Genomic DNA, 21266 nt, shown 5'->3' with positions numbered 1-21266 from the left:
AAAACGAATGGGGGCCAGAACCCTCCTTACTCACTATACTGAGCTTCTCTACCATAGTGCAACGTGGACATGGATCGTGATTGGCACGATCGAGGGCTCCACATGCGCAGGACTCTCCACTTCACTACCGGCCAAAACAGCCGCATAGACCGCTTCGTTTCGCCGACCTATCACTCCGTTTTATATACGGGAAACGAGACGTTATTTTAGAAACAAATACTCCCTGTTTACGAGGGTGGACAAAACCGATAAGTTCATACGGGTGTGGTTTCCTCGGTCGTCCAAATTAACACATGCCCTGCCACTCCCCCCTCAAGTCGGTTTCGGTTTCTCATCACCAGTCCACCACCGTCCAAGCCACTTTCCACATATGTATATTTATGTGTGTATGTATATGTATATGTACATACCACAAACCCACCGACCCTACGATGTAGATCGATCCATTGGCAGCTGGGACTCGAATCTCGAAACATGCCGTGGCTACCGAGCAGCGGCCGGGCTATGATCCCGGCGACTCAGGAGGCCATTCGGCGCCACCACAGCCTGCAACGTAGCCCCGGGCAGTGCGGCTCCGTGCACGTGCAGCGTGTGTCGGCGCCGCTCCCGCTGGTGTGGTCGCTGGTGCGCCGGTTCGACCGGCCGCAGGAGTACAAGCGGTTCGTGCGCACGTGCGCGTTGCAAGCGGGGGACGGGGGCGTCGGCAGCGTGCGGGAGGTGCGCGTGGTGTCCGGGCTGCCCGCCGGCGTCAGCACGGAGCGGCTCGACAAGCTGGACGATGAGCAGCACGTGATGGGGTTCTCCATCGTTGGCGGAGACCACCGCCTCGTCAATTACAGGTCAACCATCAGCCTCCACGTGGACGACGAGGGGGCCACCGTCGTGGTGGAGTCGTACGTGGTGAACGTGCCACGTGGGAGCACGGAAGAGGAGACGTGCATCTTCGCGGACACCATCATAAAGTGTAACCTCAGGTCTCTCGCCCACGTCGCCGAAGGAATGGCCGCACGATACGGATCCAACGGTCAGCATGGCTGATGGATGGTGGTTGGCGGCGTAGTTTGTGTAGGTAGTACACAGGTGTGGCAGCAGCAGTCTTAAGTGCTGATTTAACGTCACTGTAAATAGATGGTGTAATTAAATGAGTTGCGACTTGTTTTGGTTTGAGCTGAGCAAGTAGTCAAGTAGGTGTCTGTAAATCATCAAATACTGCAAGTTATTTTAATGTTTTGGTTTCTTTTTAATGCGATTTGTGTTGTCAAATGACGTTACTTTTTGCAAGCAAATAAATAACATCGTCACGTACCCTTCCGTAGTTCTCGGTGGTGGATCTATGGGCTTTGGTACCTTATTGGGCTCTGGAGTCTACTCCCTCAATCTCTACTCCACATATTACTTAATGGGCCCTTTGGCTCGGTAGTCGGTACAGATCTTCGACGTGCCGTGACGATCATTGATCGTTGCTAGCAAGCAGCAACCAAACTTGAATTCGGGTTTCGGATCCTCGACAGCTAGTGCGACCCGCAGCCCGAGGCCTAATCGAGTGCGATTCTGAGATGGTGACGTGTTACGTTTATTCGGATCACGGACCTTACTATCTGCCACGTGTTTTTACTAGTTTACCCATAGAACAACAGTAAGAGATTGGACGGACAAAGCAGTGCCAGCAAAGTACCAGCTGGCAAACTTTGGGCCCCACAAGAAGCCCTCCTGGCACCCGCCCCGAGGGGGAATTGCACGTGACCCACCACCAGCCCTCTCCTCCCCCAGTCCCCCCACCTCCACCCCGACACTTTACACCTCGGCCCCCAGTCGCTGTGGAAACTACGTTGTCGTCCCCGCTCGCCCCCGAATATCCTGAGGGTCTAATCTCAGCCGTTCGTTTTGTCTTGACCAATTAGGACTTGCAGCCGAGTGCGTTCAATCTGGTCCAAATTTCGCCCATTATTAATATTACGTCCAATGATAAAAATAATTTTAACGGTTTTTTCTTGTTCAGATACCCTTAAAGGTAAAATCTTTATTTAAAAGTTAAATAATAACCTACCATTAAAGGCGGATAAATAGATCAGCAATCGGGTCTCCTCTTTAATATCTTACTTACTTACTTAACTCACACAAGTTTTAAGCGGGTTAACCGACTTAGTTAAGAACAAGCTTTTGTTTAAGCTTAGGTTAGAAGTCCGGGTTTTTCGGGAGGAATGAGACTTGCTGTTAGAGACTGAGCAGCAAGACTTCAGATATCCGAAGTCATAAAGCGAATTAACAAACCAAATAAAAAAAAAAAAGTCGCAAATTGATCGAAATTCCCTCAATCTCCTTATAAATATCTCAAAACGCCATTCCCTTCCCCTCTCTCTTTCTCTGTCTCGTAGCACTCTCCATCTATTCAAGACTTCTCTGTGTCCCTCTCCCTCTCCCTCTCTTTTCCGTTCTCTTTCCTTGAGTAGATGCCCTAGATTGCATCATCCCCGTCGACAATTGTCACGGGATCGGGCTTGGTTTGCGGGGAGATAGATCCAATGTAGATCTGTGAGTCATTCTTCTTTGAGATCTGTACCTTTCGGCGTTCTTCCGATTTGAGCCGGTCGGAAGAATTCGTTTCCACTGGATTCGCCTCGCAGCATCTGGATCACTTCCGGCATAAATTCGTGTAAGTTGCATTGATTTCACTTGATTCAGTTTTCTTTCCGCTTAAATTTGGGGCTTTCTGATGGTTTCATCGACGCTATCTAGTACTCGTTTTGTATATTCATGGTCTTTATGAATTTGTATTATTCGTTCGTGATCATCAAGAGATAACAGAAAAGGTCCACTTAGCTGCTCTGAGATCTATTAGATTATAGTTGGAAAACTCTGAAGACTGAAATGTTTGTGTTGGCAAATTGATGGATGCATAGTTTGTTAGAAATTCTGTATGATCCGCAAGCCGTTTGTCTTGTTTATACTAATTTCAATAGCAAGCACAAGGATTCTTCTAATCAACATTGTTTACTAAAAATAGCATCACATACTTGATTTTTTTTTATAAAAAAAATAACGTGTGGGAGCAACTTTTAGTGGAATAGTGCTTTGTTCTCCGCTTGCCCTGACTGTCGCTGCGTTCTTGGTTTCAAGTGAAGTTAGCGAGAAAATTAGTAAATTCCAGTACCACAACTGGTGAATATATGCGCGACATGTTTAGTTCATAAGTTCATATGTATTCGTTGTTTTGATTTTTATTCTTGTTTAATGAAGAAAGACATGTTCAATTCTGCTACAGCAATTTGTTTCTTTTTTTTCTTTCTCTTAGTCCTCTTATCTTTCTTAATGGATTAAAATTTTGAATTCTTGTTACTTTAATCAATATTTGGTGGCATGGTATATTGGAAAGCAAAATTGTTGTTACGTTGGGTTTTGGATCTTAAAGTAGCAAATTTCCTTTCTTTTGCTTATGATATAATAAATATCATGCATGTTTTCCATTTTGTTTTTTAGTTTTGACTGTGTATTAAGTATTACCTTATCCTATTTAAATTGGAATCTGGTCCAATGGCCCATTCTGAATTTGACACAAGTCCGACTTATTTGTTGATGAATGTACCAAATATGGGCAGTGAGTTACATTTCTGATTGGGATCTAATGCATGTATGGATCAATGCTAAATGGTTAAATCCAGTTCTTGAACATGTTTAATCAAATCTGACCTGATCAAGTCCTAGTGCAGACTCCATAATCTGGTTACGATTTCTGTAACTGTTGAACTTTGTCAATTAATCAAGTCCGTGAATAGGATTCATCTTACACTTTTATATCTTATCCATGAATTGAATTTGGAACATCCAAATGATTTTATTAACTTCCTTCTCCAAATCAATCTTTTGCAGGTGCTAAATATGCCAATATGAGGTGTAATGTACTCAGGAAAATTGTGAGGCCGCCATTTTGTAGCATGAGGTTTGATCATGTAGGCCAAATGTTGCGATGCAAGTTGAGAGAAAATCATCTCATGTTCCATATCCTTTAAATTTTAAAGCATGGAAGAGATGCCGGGTGGTTCAGACAAATCTGAACCAAGGACTTCTAGTGCTTCTTGGTGGCCTCCAGACTTCATTGAAAAACTACAATCGGTGTCATTGGCACAACAAGAAGAGATTTTAGCTGGTAAGGAATCTGGATGCACTGTTGGAAAAGCTGAACACTCGTCCCAGAATGCTTCTCAGATACTGTGGTCAGCTGGAGCTTTTTCTGGGCCAATACCTAATGGTTTTTATTCAATCATTCCGGTGAGAAATAGAGTTTAGAGTATTAAGTTTCATAAGTGAGTTTTAGATATTTTATTGCTTACATATTATACAGTTTTGCTCACACTTGGTTCTGAGTACTTATATTATAGTTGCTGTTTTGACGTAGAAATTTTACTTTACTTTAATATATCATGATATTTTTGTTTTGTTTCAAATGTCAATGGCGTCTTTCTAATATCACATTTCCATGTGAAATTCTAGCATGTTTTGATATGGACTTTTTAGTTCTTACTACCCTTGACAGTTAAGTAGGATCAACATTATTCATGTTCAATTTTGGTTAATACGAAGAGTACTATTAATGATCATTTATATCATGCTTGGTAGTGATGATCAATGTTAGCTAGATTCATTTTCTTGAACATTTTTAATCTGCAACTGTTCACTAATTTAAGTTATGTAAATGCTTTTTGAAATCAAGATGAGTGACAAAACTATTGCACAAAATTTTTTTTTGGACCAGATATTCTTACAGAACGCTATCTCCCACTGTTCAGATTCAAAATGGCTGCAATCGTCCAGTAGTATAAACCATATAGTGTGAAAGATATAACATCACATCACCACACGCGCATCCATGAATATGTTTGTGCATTTTTTATTTTTATCATGTTTCTAAATGTATGTGCAAGAGAATTGTAGAAAACATGTTAACAGAAAGGGCGGATGCTGTTGAAAACTCACTCCTTTCTACTGTTTGAGAGCAGCACTTTTTGATAATTATCGGCCTGGAAGTTAATCTTCAGGCTAAATGCTCATGTAATGATTTGGTAAATAAGGGAAATGTTTATTCCAAATATGAGGATTATATTCATTGTTCGACATGTCCTTCATAGTTCTTCTTTCTAGTTACTTCAATTCAATGTCTTTTAATTCTCTTCGGAAAATAGTTAGCATAAATTTAAATATTATGTTTCCTTCTAAACTAATATTACTGTTGAACATCATAGCACAATTTTTGCTTGTTGCACTTTTGTGGTGAATCTCTAGCTGTTGTCTGTTGAACAAGCATATTCAACTTTTGACTAAACTCTTGCAGGATAAAACACTCAAGGAATTTTATGCCAACATTCCCTCTCTAGAAGATCTGCACTCTCTTGGTATGAACGGAGTTAAGGCTGATATCATTCTTGTAGACTCAGAGAAGGATAAGAAGCTTTCCATGTTGAAGCAGTTAAGTGCAGCACTGGTGAAAGGGTTAAATAGAAACCCTGCTTTACAAATAAAAAAGATTGCGGGTTTGGTAAGTTTTTCAAACCATTTGAAACACAACTTGAGATCAATATTTCAAGACCTTGCTTCAAAAAGAATAGGCCGAAGGAACCATTTTTAAGAAGACTGAAGAGCTGTTTAGCTATATCTAAAAAAAATTACATCTATACTTATAAAATATAATATACATATCCGTTTTTAATTTATAAAACCCATGGAATATCTTTTTCAATAGCTAGAATGGGCTCACATGCAGCATCTTGGCATTCAATTCATTTAAATGGGTGTCAAAACACATCCTCTCAACCTTTAGTTGAAAGAAAGAGGAAAGATATGAGACTTTTGTTTACAATGATTTCTCATATAACACTACAAATAATGTATATAGAAAATTAAAAACACATGAAACCAAACGACCCCTAATTTGCTAATTATTTTGTTGCTTTCTCCTATTGTTATTTTCCCTTCACACTACAGTAGCTTCCCCTCTATTCTTATTTGGATGTAAGTAGGGGTGTAAACGATTTGAGCTTGAGCGAGCTAAGCCCGACTCAGCTCAATTGCTGGATTTTCCCAGCTCGAGCTCGATTTGAGCTGGAGAAGCTTAGCTCAACTCAGCTCAGTTCTTCTATAGCTCGATGAGGCTCGAGCTCAGCTCAATAACTCGATGGGAAGGTTTGGGGGCAGGCATAGAAGAGTGTTCACTGGTCGTTAGAAGAGCATCATGCAGCAGCTGATTTGTGGCCTTTCTCTATGGACATGGAGTAAAAGAATATGGCAACGGAGAGTAGAAGAGGAAAAAGGGGAATATTGAAAAACATTGAGAGAGAAGTCAGAAGTAATAATGGAAGATCATCAAATTTTTTTCGACATAATAACATAAAATGCAAGAAATTGTGGTCTCCACATCTGGGTCCTTCCAATCTGCCACCATGGAGCCAGAGTTGGTATCCAACACCTTGATGGTTCCATCCGGAGATAAGGCATCGAAGCAATCTCCATCGTGCGTGAAAGAGGAGAGGAAGGAAATCTTCTTCTCTGCTCATGAGCTCATGGCTGTAGTAGACCGAGGAATAGGGACATGAAACCTCACCTTGGTGGTGGGTCACATGCTGGTGGTGGTATCCATTTAAGTGGAAAGGTGACATGATTTTTTTGTCTTCATGTGGTGGTGGGTCACAAGCTATCAAAAACAAATGGATTGCATTCATGCAACCCACTTTCTATACTATCCCTCGTACAGATTAGTAGTATATATATGTGTGTGTATGTGTCGAGCCTAATCGAGTTAGCTCCAGCTTAGCTCAGCTCAGCTAACACATTCGAGCCCAAAAATCGGCTCGCTAAGCTCTAAATGAGTCCACGGGCTTTTTTGACCGCCCTAGATGTAAGTGACTGTTGATTACGGGACAAAGTCATGCCTTGTACAATAGACATAATGGAAATGTCAAGAGTGTTGAAAACAATATAATATCAACTCCAGAAAACTGACCTCATCATGTTACAATGTTAATCAAATTTCCGCCTAATGTTTTTTGTCCATTTTGTATCGTTTCATGTCTAATCAGTGAATTCTTATGTTCAGGTCTTTGACTTTTATAAACGCCCTAATCCAGAGCTTAGTCCTGCAAAAGCTGCTGTTGAAGATATGCCTCATTTAATGGAAAATAAAGGGGTCCAACTTTTGGGGCAGATAAGGAATGGATCATGTCGCCCCCGTGCAATTCTATTTAAGGTTCTAGCGGATGCTGTTGGTCTAGAGAGCAAACTTGTTGTGGTAAGCTGCCATTACATTTTCTGTATTCAATTGACTGTATGGATCCGTTGTTAGATATGGTGCTTTCTTATCCCCCGTTCAAGTGGACATGCAAGTTCTTAGTTGTCAAAACCTTATGCTTTGACAGGGGCTGCCAAATGATGGTTCTGCTGAAACTGCAGACTCATACAAGCATATGTCAGTGGTAGTCTTGCTGAATTCAGTTGAACTACTAGTTGATCTTATGCGCTTTCCAGGACAACTAATTCCATTCTCAGCCAAGGCTATCTTTGTATCACATATTTCTGCAGCAGGGGAGAGTGACTCAGCTGAGAATGACTCTTGCGACTCTCCTCTTGAACCCAATAGTCCACTATATGGGTTTTCTGATAAAACTGAAGCTGAAGGGTATGTCAACTTGAAATCTGCTGAGAATTATTTAGCTATCTCAACCCTTCTATTATTATCTGTTTAAAAGATAATCTTGTTAGCCAGAAATAAATTTGAAACTTGGTCCAATTATTGTCTTTTCAGTTGCTTCTGTTAATTCCATTGAGACCCACTTTGTTTATATTATATCTCCTGTATAAGAAAGTTGCTGAGTTTTAGGCTAGTTATTAGCATTTGAAAGAAATTATGGTTATTGGTCTTTTCATTTCTTGTATTTACTAATTTTTTCTATTTAGGCTATGGTGGGTTAATTATAGAGCTAAAACATGTAAAACTAATTTTGTACTTCAACTAGTTATGTTTAAGGTTTAACTATAACTAATTTAAAGTATTTGCAATTTTTTTCCTTGTTAATAAAAACCTAGTGATTCTGTGAAGGCAATTGTAGTTTTAGAATAATTTACTTCTTATTTGTCCAATATAATTTCCTAGATAGCTGATCCCAAATAGTCGGGGCTAGCAGCTTGATCTTGTAACTTGTAAGTAGATGACTTGAATAGATGCCACTCATATAGATGCATACGGAAGGTATTGTTTAATGTGATGCTTCCTGACATTTCAAGATTTGTAGCCAAGCTGTTCCTATTTCTCTGTATTCTATTTATAATTTACTTTTCAAATTTGTGCAAATCTAACTGCATTACTTATGTTCCTGATAACTCGTGCTGGTTGTGCTGTCCTGCTATTCTTCCATTGCGGCAGTTCAGAGCGAGATGAAAACATTCAGTCTCTGTTCCAGCGGAGAATGGATGCATCATCAAATATATCTGGCCATTCGCTGCGTAGTGTGATGCTGAGATCAACAACATTTACAGAGGGAAAGCTAAGGTAGTCCCACTACTAAACTTATAGACATAAGAGCTATTCATCAGTTAATTTATTAGTTTACTCAGTAAGTATTAATTTGATCAGTAGTAAATTTTCCCATGTCTCTTTGATCCCTCTGGTGTAATGGATTTAAATGGTTTTTCCATTATTCTGGAATATAATTGATATGATCAACTTTCAGTACATAATAAATTGTTGTTGGTGCCTGGATCAGCACGTCGCATAGTGAACCAAACATTGCAAATGCTTTCTGGAGGCGAAGCCGCAGGAAAGCTGTTTCTGAAGAACAACAAAATTCTAGTTCAAGGTCTTCCTTACTCAAATCTATTAACCTTTTATTTTCTTATCAACTTCTCTGACATTGATGGATTCTGTTATCTTCTTCTACTTTGGTTATGTGATATAATCTGATTGTCTTCATGTCAGAAAATAATCTCTGTTGTTTTTAGAGCTATAGTTTCATAGTACTCTTAGTCATAAAGTTTTAAAATTAGCTGATATTTAGAATTCAGAAGTTTCTTGAAACTTGAAATTTGTAAGATTTATTGTATCTTTTCTATCTATGAGTTTCATATAATCTATTGGATCTTGTAGATTTTTACAATGCTAGGCTAGATTATTAAGTGGATCTCCCTTCTAGCATAGATCTTGTGTTAGAATTTAATGAATTGCATAATATCGGAACCATCTCCATGTTTCTTCAGTCATCTTGTATGACTTATGGCTTTTAGCAATTATTCATGAGACTGGTAGGTTCGGACACTTATCCTTTCAGTACTTGCTTAATATTGATGGATGATGTAGATAAGCACACGAGTTACCCTCTCTTTCTTCGGTTTTGTTCTTTTTTCTATAGAAAACTCTGTCAAAAAGTTATCTTCCATTTATTTGTTGGTGCAGTCCAGAGCATCCTCAATTCAGAGCAAGGGGAAGATCCATTCTTGGTGGTGACAGTCAACCATTTACAGAAGATGGTGTAGCTACATCAAGGTTTTGAAATTAATTTGTAGCTAGATTTGGCTGGAGTTGCACCTGCTCCTGTTGGTGCCAAAGCCAGAAGAATTTTTATTTCAGGAAGCTTTGGCATTGTGAAAGCCAATTTTTAACTTCAAATTGCTAACTATTGTTAACTTGCAGGTCAGAGGGTGCATCAACATCTGATGTTCGTCGAATACGAAGACGAAGCATTAGCATTACTCCTGAGATTGGTGATGATATTGTGAGGTTGATGCTTACTTCATTTCACTTGAGTGTCTGATACTGTATTGTGAGATTGATATTCTACTGTTGCGTCCTTGTTCACATTTATAGATGTTCTTTCTCTTATCTCACTTTTTTTTTTCTCGTGATACTGTTTGGTACTCTTAACTTACAGTATTTTAGACCTCTCTATTCTGATCTAGCTTACAGCAGAAGAAACTCCTATGTTTTGCAATATGAGGAATGCTCTCTTTAGGGAACATACTCTATTTTTTTGTTTCCTCATGTTGTGAGATATTGGACTTTCGTGAAGGTTTTGCTGGCCAAAGTATCTCTTTTGCAGGAATCTGACTATTGATTAGTACATTCTTAATTAGATAAGTTCAGTCTAGACATAGTTTTCTATGTATTGATCATGATATATCTCTACGGTTTTCCATCCAATATGGTAAATTTAAGTACCATCTTGCAAGTGGTTGTTTGTTGGTGCCAACACTTGATCCAAGTCTTAACTTTTTCTTTACTCGACAAATTGTTCTTTATTTATGTATGCTCATATGATGCCATTATGAGCTATATCCTTATTTCTTTAGTGGCAAAATCTAAGCATTTTGGTACCATGCATAATCAATGTTTCTATGGTATTCTATTGTCCTTTTTTGTTTTCCTGTAGGGCTGTTCGAGCAATGAATGAAACTCTAAAGCAAAATCGCCTCTTAAAGGATCGTGCTGATGAAAGTTCATGTTCTTACTCTGCAAACAACCAGAACAACTTGATCGATCAACCTGAAAATGTACATTTTACTATTAGGAGTGCTCTTTTCATTTTCTTCATTTGTTGGTATTTTGCAGGTCATCTTTAGGTAAACATATGACTCATATCTTGGTTACATCAGATATTCTGATGTATCTTATCCATAGACATAATTTTATCATGTTGAGGATTGCATTTCGATGCTAATAATCCTAATATAATTGTTCCCTCTGTGAGGCAGCAGCAGTTTTTATATCAAAATGTGTCATCCTTTTGTATGTAGGTTCTTTCTGACTTTCTGACTTTCTGTATTTATCTTGTACCTGTTGTTTTTATAAACAAATTACTTTGGTTAACTTATTTGTCAGTCTGACGATAGGTATACACCAGAATATCTTCCTTCCATACTTGCGGTGGGAAGGAGTTCAACACTGACATGCCTAGTTAACCTTTCCAGCCTTACAAGACTTGTTTGTGTATTTGAAGTTCATATCCTATTTTTTACATATTTATGAATTATGATGTTTGTGAGATCTTGGTTTCTTTTTATGCTTATTCCCAATTTCTCTTCTTATAGAAGCACCTGAAAGATATAGCCTTTTTCTGTAATCCTGTTACAAATTTACTCTACTGCCTGAGTCATAATCTGTTGAAGTTAAACAATGAGTTCCGGCACCCAATCTAATCTGGCAGAAAGTTGTAATCTGTTGGCTTGTTGTGACTGTTTATCTTATATCTATCAGTTCAGGTTTTCTGTATCTCCATGCTTCACTTCTATGAAAACTTCTTGCCCAGCATAACTATAGTCATATTACATGTTGCTTTCCAGTCAAAGTGTTTTCTCATATTCTGTTTAATTTGATATAATATTCTGGGATTTGAATTTTGAAGTTCTTTTATACTTGATGGTCAGGATGAAGTATCTGGGAGACTATCCGCTGCAATCAATGGGTCAAGAAATCGCACCACGTCCACTCAAAAGGCGATATCCTTACCTTCGTCTCCCCATGAATACAGGTTTCAATCTTCTGAAAGGAGTGAGGCTTCTGATTTTCTGAGACCAGAGCGCGTTATCTCAACTTGGAACAAAGTGTTGCAGAATTCACCATTTCTCAATAAGCCCTTATTGCCTTTTGAAGAATGGAATATTGAATTTTCCGAGATTACTGTTGGCACACGGGTTGGAATAGGCAAGAACTCCTCCATTCCTTTTATTCTCATAATTTAAAAGAACTTCACTGCAGCTGCACTTGTACAAAGTTTGCCTTCAAGTTAACATATTAGCTGCTTGATTACGTCTTTCACGTCTGCACTTGTATCTTAATCAACAGTCATCTTTCAATTCTGTTTAGGCTCTATGGTCTTACAGATACTTATAGAAGAAAAAATATAAAAAAATATATCAGTTCATTGTCCTTGTGGTTTAGTAGACTAGGAGGGAAGCTGACTTCAAAAAGCCAGTAAGTAATGTGCTTGGTGTTCTCTTTTCATGTTCATTCTTGTCTTATATTTCTACTTCGTTGTTTGGTTGACCTTTCCTAGAATGTCTATTTACAACTTGAAATGATTATCAGAAAATCCTTGATCCTGCTCCATTGGATCTTAGTGTAGGTCGTAGGATTACCTAAGCTTCAAGTAATCCCTCCAAAATGACCTCGAAGGTTATCTCTGTAGAATGTGAGAATTTGTTGATTACTATTCACTCTTCACATGGCTCTTTCAGCTTCAGTTTCTTCTTTTTTTTTACCTTTTCTCTTTTCTTTTTTCAGTATTACTATGCTGAATGTTTGCTTAAGAAGTGAACTACGGTAGCATAGGTTGCACCAAAGCTGATTAGAAGATGACAATTTTTTATGAAAATTAGTGCATCCTTACTCCAATGAATTTCCATGTTGCTTTTAGGCGTTTTCATCAGCTATTATCTGATTTAGATCATGTCTTTTTCTAGCATAACGTTGCTTAAATAAGCATTTATTTAAACTTCTGATTTGAGCATGAGAATCTGTCAATGTGATTGTTATTTTCCTTCATTAGGGTTTTTTGGTGAAGTTTTCCGCGGCATATGGAATGGCACTGATGTTGCAATTAAAGTTTTCTTAGAGCAAGATCTGACAACTGAAAACATGGAAGACTTCTGCAATGAAATATACATACTGAGGTACCATATATCTTCATCCTGGAGCAGCATTTCACTGTATTTGCTTTCTCTATATGCTTGTTTGCTAACCATGAAACTTTTGTTGTCATTTCAGTCGGCTTCGACATCCAAATGGTAATCATCTTCATTCAACTTTATACAAACTAAACTTGTATATATGTGATTATTTCTTGTTGTTACGGTCTCTATATTGCCATTTCTTGTACTACAGTACACTATTTAGGAGAGAAGGATGCTGAAGAAACTATCAATCACCATATTTGAATTTTTTTTTTCTGTTAATACAGTTATATTGTTTCTTGGTGCCTGCATGAAGCCTCCACATTTGTCAATGGTCACAGAATATATGGAAATGGGTTCTTTATATTATCTTATACATATGAGTGGGCAGAAAAAGAAGCTTAGTTGGCGCAAGAGACTCAAAATGCTCCGTGATATTTGCAGGTTAATACCAATCAAATCACATCAGTCATCTCTTCTCTCGATTATATTCACCCTTGTTTCCTTTACTTTGTATTTCTCATTTATGTTTGTATTATTCATGGTGTCCTTGTAGACTTCTTTAGCTTTGACTGTTTCTACTTATGGTTGTTTTGTGAGCTATTAGTTCAAATGGTTGAAATGGCTTATGAAGGCATTTATATACTTTAATAGGGTATTAATTTTTTTTTTGCTTAAAGCATAATTTATTTTAACTTAATGATGTCTGCTGGTGTGACTTTTGTGTAATAGTAGTTCTTGCCTCCCTGCAACCAAGTCAGCCTCTCCATTAATGGGGTGAGGTTGCTTACATTTTTTAGACCCTGCGTTGGTATCTGCTTGGCTGAGTGTACTTTTATGTTGCATCATTGCTCCTTGGTGGCGATAGTGCAATCTTCTATTGCTTCAATGATCATTTATATTTCTCTTGGCATTGGGTGATCGTATGCCATCTTGATTTATAGTCATTCGATCATATAATCTTAAGAGCAAAAGACAATCATTTCTTCTTTGATTACTTTTTTATCTTTCTATCCTTGACATCACTTTTGCACAATCATTTCTTCTTTGATTTCTCAGCTACTGTCGTACTGTGACAGTTCTTTTCTCTGCATCTCGTGTCTTAAACTCAGTTGGTCCAATCCTCCCTGAAGTAGGCTTGATTATTTTTGTCTACCACTTCTGATGAAAAATGTACCCTTGATTTTCGCTGTCTATCTATAAAGCCTCACAAAGATTTTTGACTTCTGTCATGAATAATTTCTCTTATCCGACTTAGTCTCTTGTTACTGCATCATCACCTCTGTCTGCTTTCGCAAATCATTCACATATTGGTTTGTTGACCAACTTGTCCTTGCATGCTATCAATGCTTAATTGCTTTATAGTAGTACAGTGTAGTGGACCTTAATTGAATCTAGCTATTGCAGAAGGGATCTTAAGCTAGTTTCCATTTGAATATGGTAGCTTAATGTACAGTTGCTATTTCTGGATATTTTTTCTTTTGGAATAATAGACATTTTGCAGGATGGTATCTGACAATTTATTGCTTGTCATTAAAGGGGTTTGATGTGCATACACCGCATGAAGATAGTCCATCGGGACTTGAAAAGTGCAAATTGCCTTGTGAACAAGCATTGGACAGTAAAGATATGTGATTTCGGTCTTTCACGAGTAATTCCAGATGCTCCCATGAGTGATAACTCCTCTGCCGGCACACCAGAATGGATGGCTCCTGAACTCATGCGGAATGAACCTTTCACAGAAAAATGTGATATTTTCAGCCTTGGAGTTATCATTTGGGAGCTTTGCACATTGGGTAGACCGTGGGAAGGGGTACCAGCAGTTCAAGTAAGCCATTTTTATTGTACTAGCTGCTCATTCCAGGAGACTATCCTTAGAACTGTTCCCTTTTGTTTCTTTTCCTCATATGCTTTCCTCTTTACTCTTTGTCATCTTAGGTAGTATATGCGGTTGCCAATGAAGGGGCACGGCTTGAGGTTCCTGAAGGTCCCCTTGGCAAGCTAATCGCAGGTATATCCAGTAAAAGATAACTGATTTAGGATCTTTGAAAAGGTCAATCCACCGTTTAATTTCTAACCTACTTTTTTTTTTTCAATTTGCTTGAAGATTGTTGGGCAGAACCCAACGAGAGACCGAGCTGCCAAGAGATCCTCACTCGCCTGCTTGATTGCGAGTATGCTCTCAGTTGAATTGAGCTGTCGTTGATCATGTACAGCAAGTGTAGAGATAAACATATAGCTTGTGTTTTTGTTCTCATACATGAGTTCCTCTCAGCATCCTAAGGTTCTACAGAAACGATATAATCTGATATCTTTTCAGTAATGTAAAATAGCAAATAAAAGTACATTTGTGCTTGTATCAAAACAGTCAATATCCAGACATGCTAAGAAATGCCATTCTGTTCTTCTGCTACAAACCAACACGATCTTTTGTTAATTCATCTCAGCATGGCTGTTGTCTCATTATATCTTTTCTGTATCTGAGGATGAAAATAAAAAAGAGATAGATTGCTGCAGTCCTAGCAAATGCAAGTAAATCTTTATACCCGAGTTTGCTGCTTTGCCAACAACCACAATTCTCATGTGGACCAACCTCCATATTTCAAATGTCAGGGTGTACTGATGGACCATGAGAAAGAGGGAGAGCAGACGACAAGGAAAAAGATCCTACGAACTAATTGACAAAATTTCCACGCTTTTTAGGAACCGACTCAACTCTCAATTCTGTCATACTCTCATACTGTGTGCCTGATGGATGATTCTATAGTGGAGACTGGAGACTAGCAGTTTGTTATCTCGTTCTTAGGAAGGCAAAATGACACATTCACACACAAAACGGCTTCTAATCTAGTTAAATCTAGATTACATATGGTTGTTGTTGCATGTATACCTCTCTAAATTCTCTTATTTATGTATTTATCCCTCTAAGTTCATAAATAAATATATTATACCTCTTAAAAACATTCGGTGTTTGGGCGAGTGCACTTAAAATCTTTGTTTCTACATAGATAGCCATAAAGTTAGCGACCAGTTAAATCTTGTTAAAATGACAAAAACATTCTTATTCTTTATTAGATACATCGATCTCAAATAAATACATATTTATTAATAAATGCTTCAGATTTTAATATATAGTAACTAGAAAGCGGCATTCACAGAAATACAAAGTTTAGAGGTATATAAAACCAAATAAGAATATTTTAATCGACTATTTTAACAACCTTAAATTGCTAAGGAGACCCAAATGTAGTTTAAAAAGATATATAGTTTTATTACGACCCCGCAAATTATGCTTCTTGATGTTAACACCCATTGTAAAGCATAAACTCTTCATCTCCCTTTCACTATGATTGGGTAGCATTTCAACGGCCCAACCGACTCCATCTTTAATTGTCTGTAGCGGTGGACCAGTCCACTGCCTGACCTCCGTAACGGCTATGCTCGTGAGGTGCACTAGTAGTACACTAGACACTTCCTTCTTTTTCTCAAATAAATAAAATAAAATAAAACTCTGCAGGAATATTTATATTTATATTTTTACTCTTTTTTTTGGTCCCTCTAAAGACATCTGAGTTAATTTTAACCTACCAACTCATGTTACATTCTAATATATAAAAGAGTTGTGAATCTAAAATATGCTTTGGTACCGAGTGATTTCAAATAGGATCAATCTATTTCATGGATATAATAATGAGTTGCAACTTCTTAAACAGTGATAAGACCCAGAAGAATAAAGGGTGCCATTGTGTGAGTCACTGTCAGAAGAAGGTAAGATATATGAGTGTCTATTCCTCCTAAAGATGCGTATGGCCACAGGAATACAATCACTCTTTAATCTTCATGGATTAAAGCGGCCGTCCAACGTGAAAGTTGACAAATTATGGGCTTGGAATGTGCAAGGCGTAAAGGATGATGATGACTGGCCCCTTCCATGCAGTAAAATTTTTCTTTTAGGGTTTCATAAAACGCCGCAGTTGATCCATGTATGTATGTGGTCAGGGATAAATTATTTAGGTAAGGATCGATGTGATTTGATTGATTGTTGCATACCTACTTTTTATTAGTTTTTTTTTTTTTTTTTTTTTTTTTGGGTTCAGAATTTATTTATGATCTGGATAAGGTGAACATGATTATGAAAAGTTTATAAAAGAACAACCTATATTTCAGTCTTAATATTATTAATGCCCAACAATAGAAGAATTCATGCTATGACAAATGTCAACTATCGTGCTCGATCAATATGTTGACGGATATTAAAGTCAACCCTTTAGAGTTATGTCTAAATTTGTTGAATTCATGCTAATGTATTTAATGACTCTGATTGTGCTTATATAAATCCTATAGTTGTTTATATATCTTTTATGAGGTAATTAAAATGTATGCGATAGGATGAAGTGTTCAGCATGTATGAAACCTCGGGATCCGTCCCATTTGTACGCTTAACCGCGGGTATCACGTCTCGAAGATATATACAATCTAATCCGATCCAATCCAATCCAATCCAATCCGGCGAACCCTCCCTTGTCCCACTTGTTAATCAAATCTCTTATCCACCGCACCGCACCGAACCCAATGGACATCCACCTCGAACCCAACTCACCCACATGGCCCGGCCCGCTCGCCAATCTCCCCCACGCGACACGTCACACGTGCCGCCCCAGTATCTCTCGCTTTCCGTGCCCCCACCTCCGAGCCCACTCAGGCCGCGCCACGCGCCTAGTCTCCATCGACGTCTCACCTGGCGGAACCAATGGGAGCGACCCACGCCGCCCCGCTCCCGCATCGGATCGCTCCCAATTATTGTATAGGGATTGGGTCCCCTTCCTCCCTCCCCCTGCTTACATGATGAGCCCATGAACTCTTCTTATCTCACACCTAAAAGTCCAAAGTACACGACTTTGGATGGTGCAATGATTCAAGCCAGAGGTGAATTTTTATCAAATCCCAATCCTTTCCACTAAAAAGCTACTACTAATAATATTTTTTTATTTTATTTTTTAAAGAGAGAGAGAGAGAGAGAGATATCTATGCCATCAAGTCTTTGTATAGTCTCCAAAGCTCACTACCTTCCATTTTAATGAAGAGCATTCTTTACCTCTTTAAGAGTACTCATTGCAATCTCCTTTTATCTCTTCCTATGTCCACCTCACTTTGAGGTAGAAGTAGTACTAAAGATTGTAGATAGAGAGAGAGAGAGAGAGAGAGAGAGAGAGAGAGAGAGAGAGAGAGAGAGAGAGAGAATTAAATGGACACGATAAGGTGTTGCATCGCCTGCATCCTCCCGTGCGGCGCGCTCGACGTCATCCGGATCGTGCACGCCAATGGGCGCGTCGAGGAGATCAGCGGCACGGTCAGCGCCGGCGAGATCATGCAGGCGCACCCCAAGCACGTCCTCCGGAAGCCGCCGTCGCCGTGCGGGGACGACGGCGGGAACCGGAAAGCGGTGATACTCCCGCCGACTGCCGAGCTGCAGAAAGGGAAAATTTACTTCCTCATCCCGGTCTCGTCAACACCGTCGTCGAAGACCGCGGCCTCTGCGAGGAGGAGGAGGAAGAAGAGGGATGGGGAGAACCTCGACTGCGTGTCCACCGACAAGGCCGCGCTTCTCCTCAACGAGCGCTATCTATCGGAGATTCTCCGAGAGAACGTGTCGTCCCAGAGGGACCGGCGGCGCGGCCGCGTCGCCGTCTGGCGGCCGCATCTGGAGAGCATCTCTGAGAATGATTTCTGAACATGGTTACTTTTTTTATTTATCTTTCTCTCTTTCTTATTTTCTTCTCTTTTTCTTTTTTCCTCTTAATTCAAAGCATCTTCTTGCTTCCTTTACAATCCAGTTGTGTCTTTGTAAAGATAGATACTTAATATCTTCATGGTTGTGAGTGTGGGTGTGGAGATCTTGATAGAGAAAAGAGGAAGATACAATCATACAATAGTTACCTTAGGATTGGGTTTCATCTCTCCTTTGGGAAAAAGAATGCAGTATGAGGACCTACCAGGCTACTACCACTTTGTTCACTAGCAGTCCTCACAACAATACCAAATTATTCTCGCGTTTTGTAATTTATAACTGCATTTATAAAATTGAGTGCATATATTTTATAGTCGATGCACATTTTGTTATTATAAATCTAATTCTTATATAAAAAATGCTCAAAACCAGAGGTTTTGTACATCACAATAACAAATTGTTATGTATTAATTGCAGTCCACTTAGATGTGAAAATTAACCAATGGAGATAAGAGTTTTTTTTTTTTTTTTTTGGGTCTGGAATCGAGCCTCATTACTCTCCTTATTCTTCAATCATGTTTAAGCTAAACTCCCTTACAAATTTGCATAATGATGGTCCTTTATTGGATTAATACCTTCAAATAAAGAGACATAATGATGTTCTTCTCTTTACTTTGTTCCACTACTAGTATTGTATCTAACCAAGTGATAAGTGATCCTAGTCTATTGGTGTAAAGTCTATAAGGTATACAATTATTTTCATCAATTTGAGACTACTTTTTGATCTTCCAATGGTGGACTGCATCATTATAGATACATTCTACAAGCATATTTATGACTCTTTTCTTCTCTCCCAGGAGAATGAATGCCAACAGAATTAACCAACACCATAAGTGTTGGCTTGTAGCCTAATTGGGGTACATTAATTAGTGGATCATGTCTAATTAATCCCCCTACTATGATGACTAATCACTAGATAAATGTTAATCTTTTTTCAAGGCTTGCGCCGTTTAACTTCATAATTTGGTTGGTGGTGGCATTGGATCCAATACATTGGTGGGAACGGTTTGGTGCCAATAAAAGCATCACTTTACATATTTAAATAAAGCCACCTTGAACAAAGTAAGCTTTTTTTTTCATTTCACACCCTGCACTATGTAATTATTTTTAATTTACACCTTTTTTTTTATTCATTTGTAGATTGAAAAATCTTAAGAAAAACCAGTCAAATTGGGTATCTATAATAATAATAATTGTCTACTAAGAGAACCAACATCAGAGTATTTTCAATGAACTAATAAATTTCTCTTCATTAAAAAAGAAGAAAATAATGAGAGATAAGCACAACCTAAAAGGAGAATTATTCGAGGGGAAGTGCACCGCTAAAGTGGGCCAGTTGTTCTTGCATATCCAGAAGATGGACCACATCCACAATCATAGCAAAGCCTTCCTTCCATGGAGCACTGATCACAACCTTTGTGGACTCCCTCAATCACCGTCGCCTTTTAGTACTCGAATCTCTATTGGAGCTCATGTGCTCCTTTAGCAAAATAACACTTTAATCTCGTGGGACTCTCCTACCCTTGAATCTAACAACCATGTTGAAATTATATATACTATGTTTGTATTTAGTAAATTTCTAATCTCTAGGAGGATTAATTTTTTGTTATAGATTATGAGCTCGTAGACTAAAGAAAGTGATTAAACCTCCTTTCATGCTATAGAGCGTCGGCCCGAGTGGTTAGGAGAGAGGATGGTGACTTTTTCTCTGTTTTAAGTCTTTTAATCCTCCTTTCTATCATTTTCCCCCTTTTTCACTTATTCTCTCTATTTTCTCATCCTTCTCCTTCCAACTCATTTTCTCTTCTCACCCCCCCCCCTCCCCACCGTTGCTATTATGAGGTTGTCATCTCCATCTCCATCTCCGACAAGACGATGATTCTCGAGATAGAGTCATCTTTCTCCTTTAATATGTCGTTGACTATCTCAAAACCCTATACTGCTTCTGAATTCTCCCTTCTAATGTCGATGTTCTCCACCTTACTATCGCACTCGGTGACCTCACTGATCTCCTCATATGATTTCTACCTCTTGGCTAATAAGCTCCACTCTCGTAATTCTTATTATCTGTTCTAGACATCTAGTGCTCTCCACCCTCCTCCCTATTAATAGAGTCTCCATTAATTCCATCAAGGGCGAATCTGATGTCGATCACGATTGGAGGTCATCGTGGATCACCTTTTGTTGATGCCATGGTGCTCTCCTTGCATCCATGGTTTTCTTCTTATCCTCTTTCTTAGAATTTCCTATTGGGTTATAGCATTTCGAAGGTTTGAGGTGTTGGGTCATCTGTGGTCTTAATAAAGCCATATGACATCACCCCTCTCATATTCTTACACCTATATTTCTCCGTCATATCTATTGTCGTGCTTCTTTATGGTGTTGCTTTTAATTGCCAATAGAAAGTCTTGCTTCTAAGGTCATCAGCATATCTCCTTTGCTCATATCTTTACCTGAGTGCTTGCATTTTTTTTTATTACTTGCTTGATACTTTTACTTTATTATATTTCGGTCTATGCTCAGTCAAATGTATCCAGCCATTTAGGATCATCGCAATTATCTCTCTTTTCATTCTATAGAAAATCCTAATCTATCACCATTTTGACTCAAAAGGTGTAAAAAAAATTAATCTAAACTTTGTAATGAGTAATTGTCATTTTGCAATTGGAAGATGTTAATAGTTCTCTGACTAACAATCAAAAAAGAATCAACTCAACCTCTCAATAAACACAACTACCTCTTTTACGTGCTAATTGATAGAAACCGAACTCGAGAGACCGAGGGACCATTTAATAGATGACAGCTAAAAGTTGCTTCTCTTCCCCCATAAAAT

General features: G+C 38.6%; 3 protein-coding genes across 3 annotated transcripts; all 3 read left to right on the top strand.

Annotated features, from left to right (window-relative positions):
* Window positions 1-251: 251 nt before the first annotated feature.
* On the top strand, window positions 252-1207 carry LOC140770448 (abscisic acid receptor PYL12-like). Its single transcript, XM_073111647.1, has one exon. The coding sequence runs from the start codon at window positions 475-477 to the stop codon at window positions 1036-1038; it is 564 nt and encodes a 187-aa protein (XP_072967748.1). The 5' UTR covers window positions 252-474; the 3' UTR covers window positions 1039-1207.
* Window positions 1208-2346: 1139 nt separating this feature from the next.
* On the top strand, window positions 2347-15066 carry LOC140769903 (probable serine/threonine-protein kinase SIS8). The gene is made up of 17 exons (XM_073110791.1): window positions 2347-2653; window positions 3868-4266; window positions 5327-5530; window positions 7085-7276; window positions 7404-7663; window positions 8408-8533; window positions 8748-8840; window positions 9434-9523; window positions 9671-9757; window positions 10407-10527; window positions 11401-11677; window positions 12522-12645; window positions 12740-12759; window positions 12933-13089; window positions 14185-14473; window positions 14584-14656; window positions 14753-15066. The coding sequence occupies exons 2-17, from the start codon at window positions 4018-4020 to the stop codon at window positions 14833-14835; spliced, it is 2445 nt and encodes an 814-aa protein (XP_072966892.1). The 5' UTR covers window positions 2347-2653; window positions 3868-4017; the 3' UTR covers window positions 14836-15066.
* Window positions 15067-17624: 2558 nt separating this feature from the next.
* Window positions 17625-18745, top strand: LOC140770801 (uncharacterized). The gene has a single exon (XM_073112079.1). It carries the CDS (start codon window positions 17891-17893, stop codon window positions 18374-18376), a length of 486 nt encoding a protein of 161 aa, XP_072968180.1. The 5' UTR covers window positions 17625-17890; the 3' UTR covers window positions 18377-18745.
* Window positions 18746-21266: the final 2521 nt, after the last annotated feature.

Source organism: Typha angustifolia, chromosome 11 (assembly GCF_048772165.1).
Source record: "Typha angustifolia cultivar Huaian chromosome 11, ASM4877216v1, whole genome shotgun sequence".
In the NCBI taxonomy this organism is placed as follows: domain Eukaryota; kingdom Viridiplantae; phylum Streptophyta; class Magnoliopsida; order Poales; family Typhaceae; genus Typha; species Typha angustifolia.
This window is presented reverse-complemented; position numbering and strand designations above follow the sequence as displayed.

Coding starts and splice junctions, on each gene's coding strand:
- LOC140770448 (XM_073111647.1), top strand. CDS start 475: ATGCCGTGGCTACCGAGCAGCGGCCGGGCTATGATCCCGGCGACTCAG.
- LOC140770801 (XM_073112079.1), top strand. CDS start 17,891: ATGGACACGATAAGGTGTTGCATCGCCTGCATCCTCCCGTGCGGCGCG.
- LOC140769903 (XM_073110791.1), top strand. CDS start 4,018: ATGGAAGAGATGCCGGGTGGTTCAGACAAATCTGAACCAAGGACTTCT. Junction 4,267..5,326: donor GTTTTTATTCAATCATTCCG/GTGAGAAATAGA, acceptor AAACTCTTGCAG/GATAAAACACTCAAGGAATT. Junction 9,524..9,670: donor GATGGTGTAGCTACATCAAG/GTTTTGAAATTA, acceptor GTTAACTTGCAG/GTCAGAGGGTGCATCAACAT.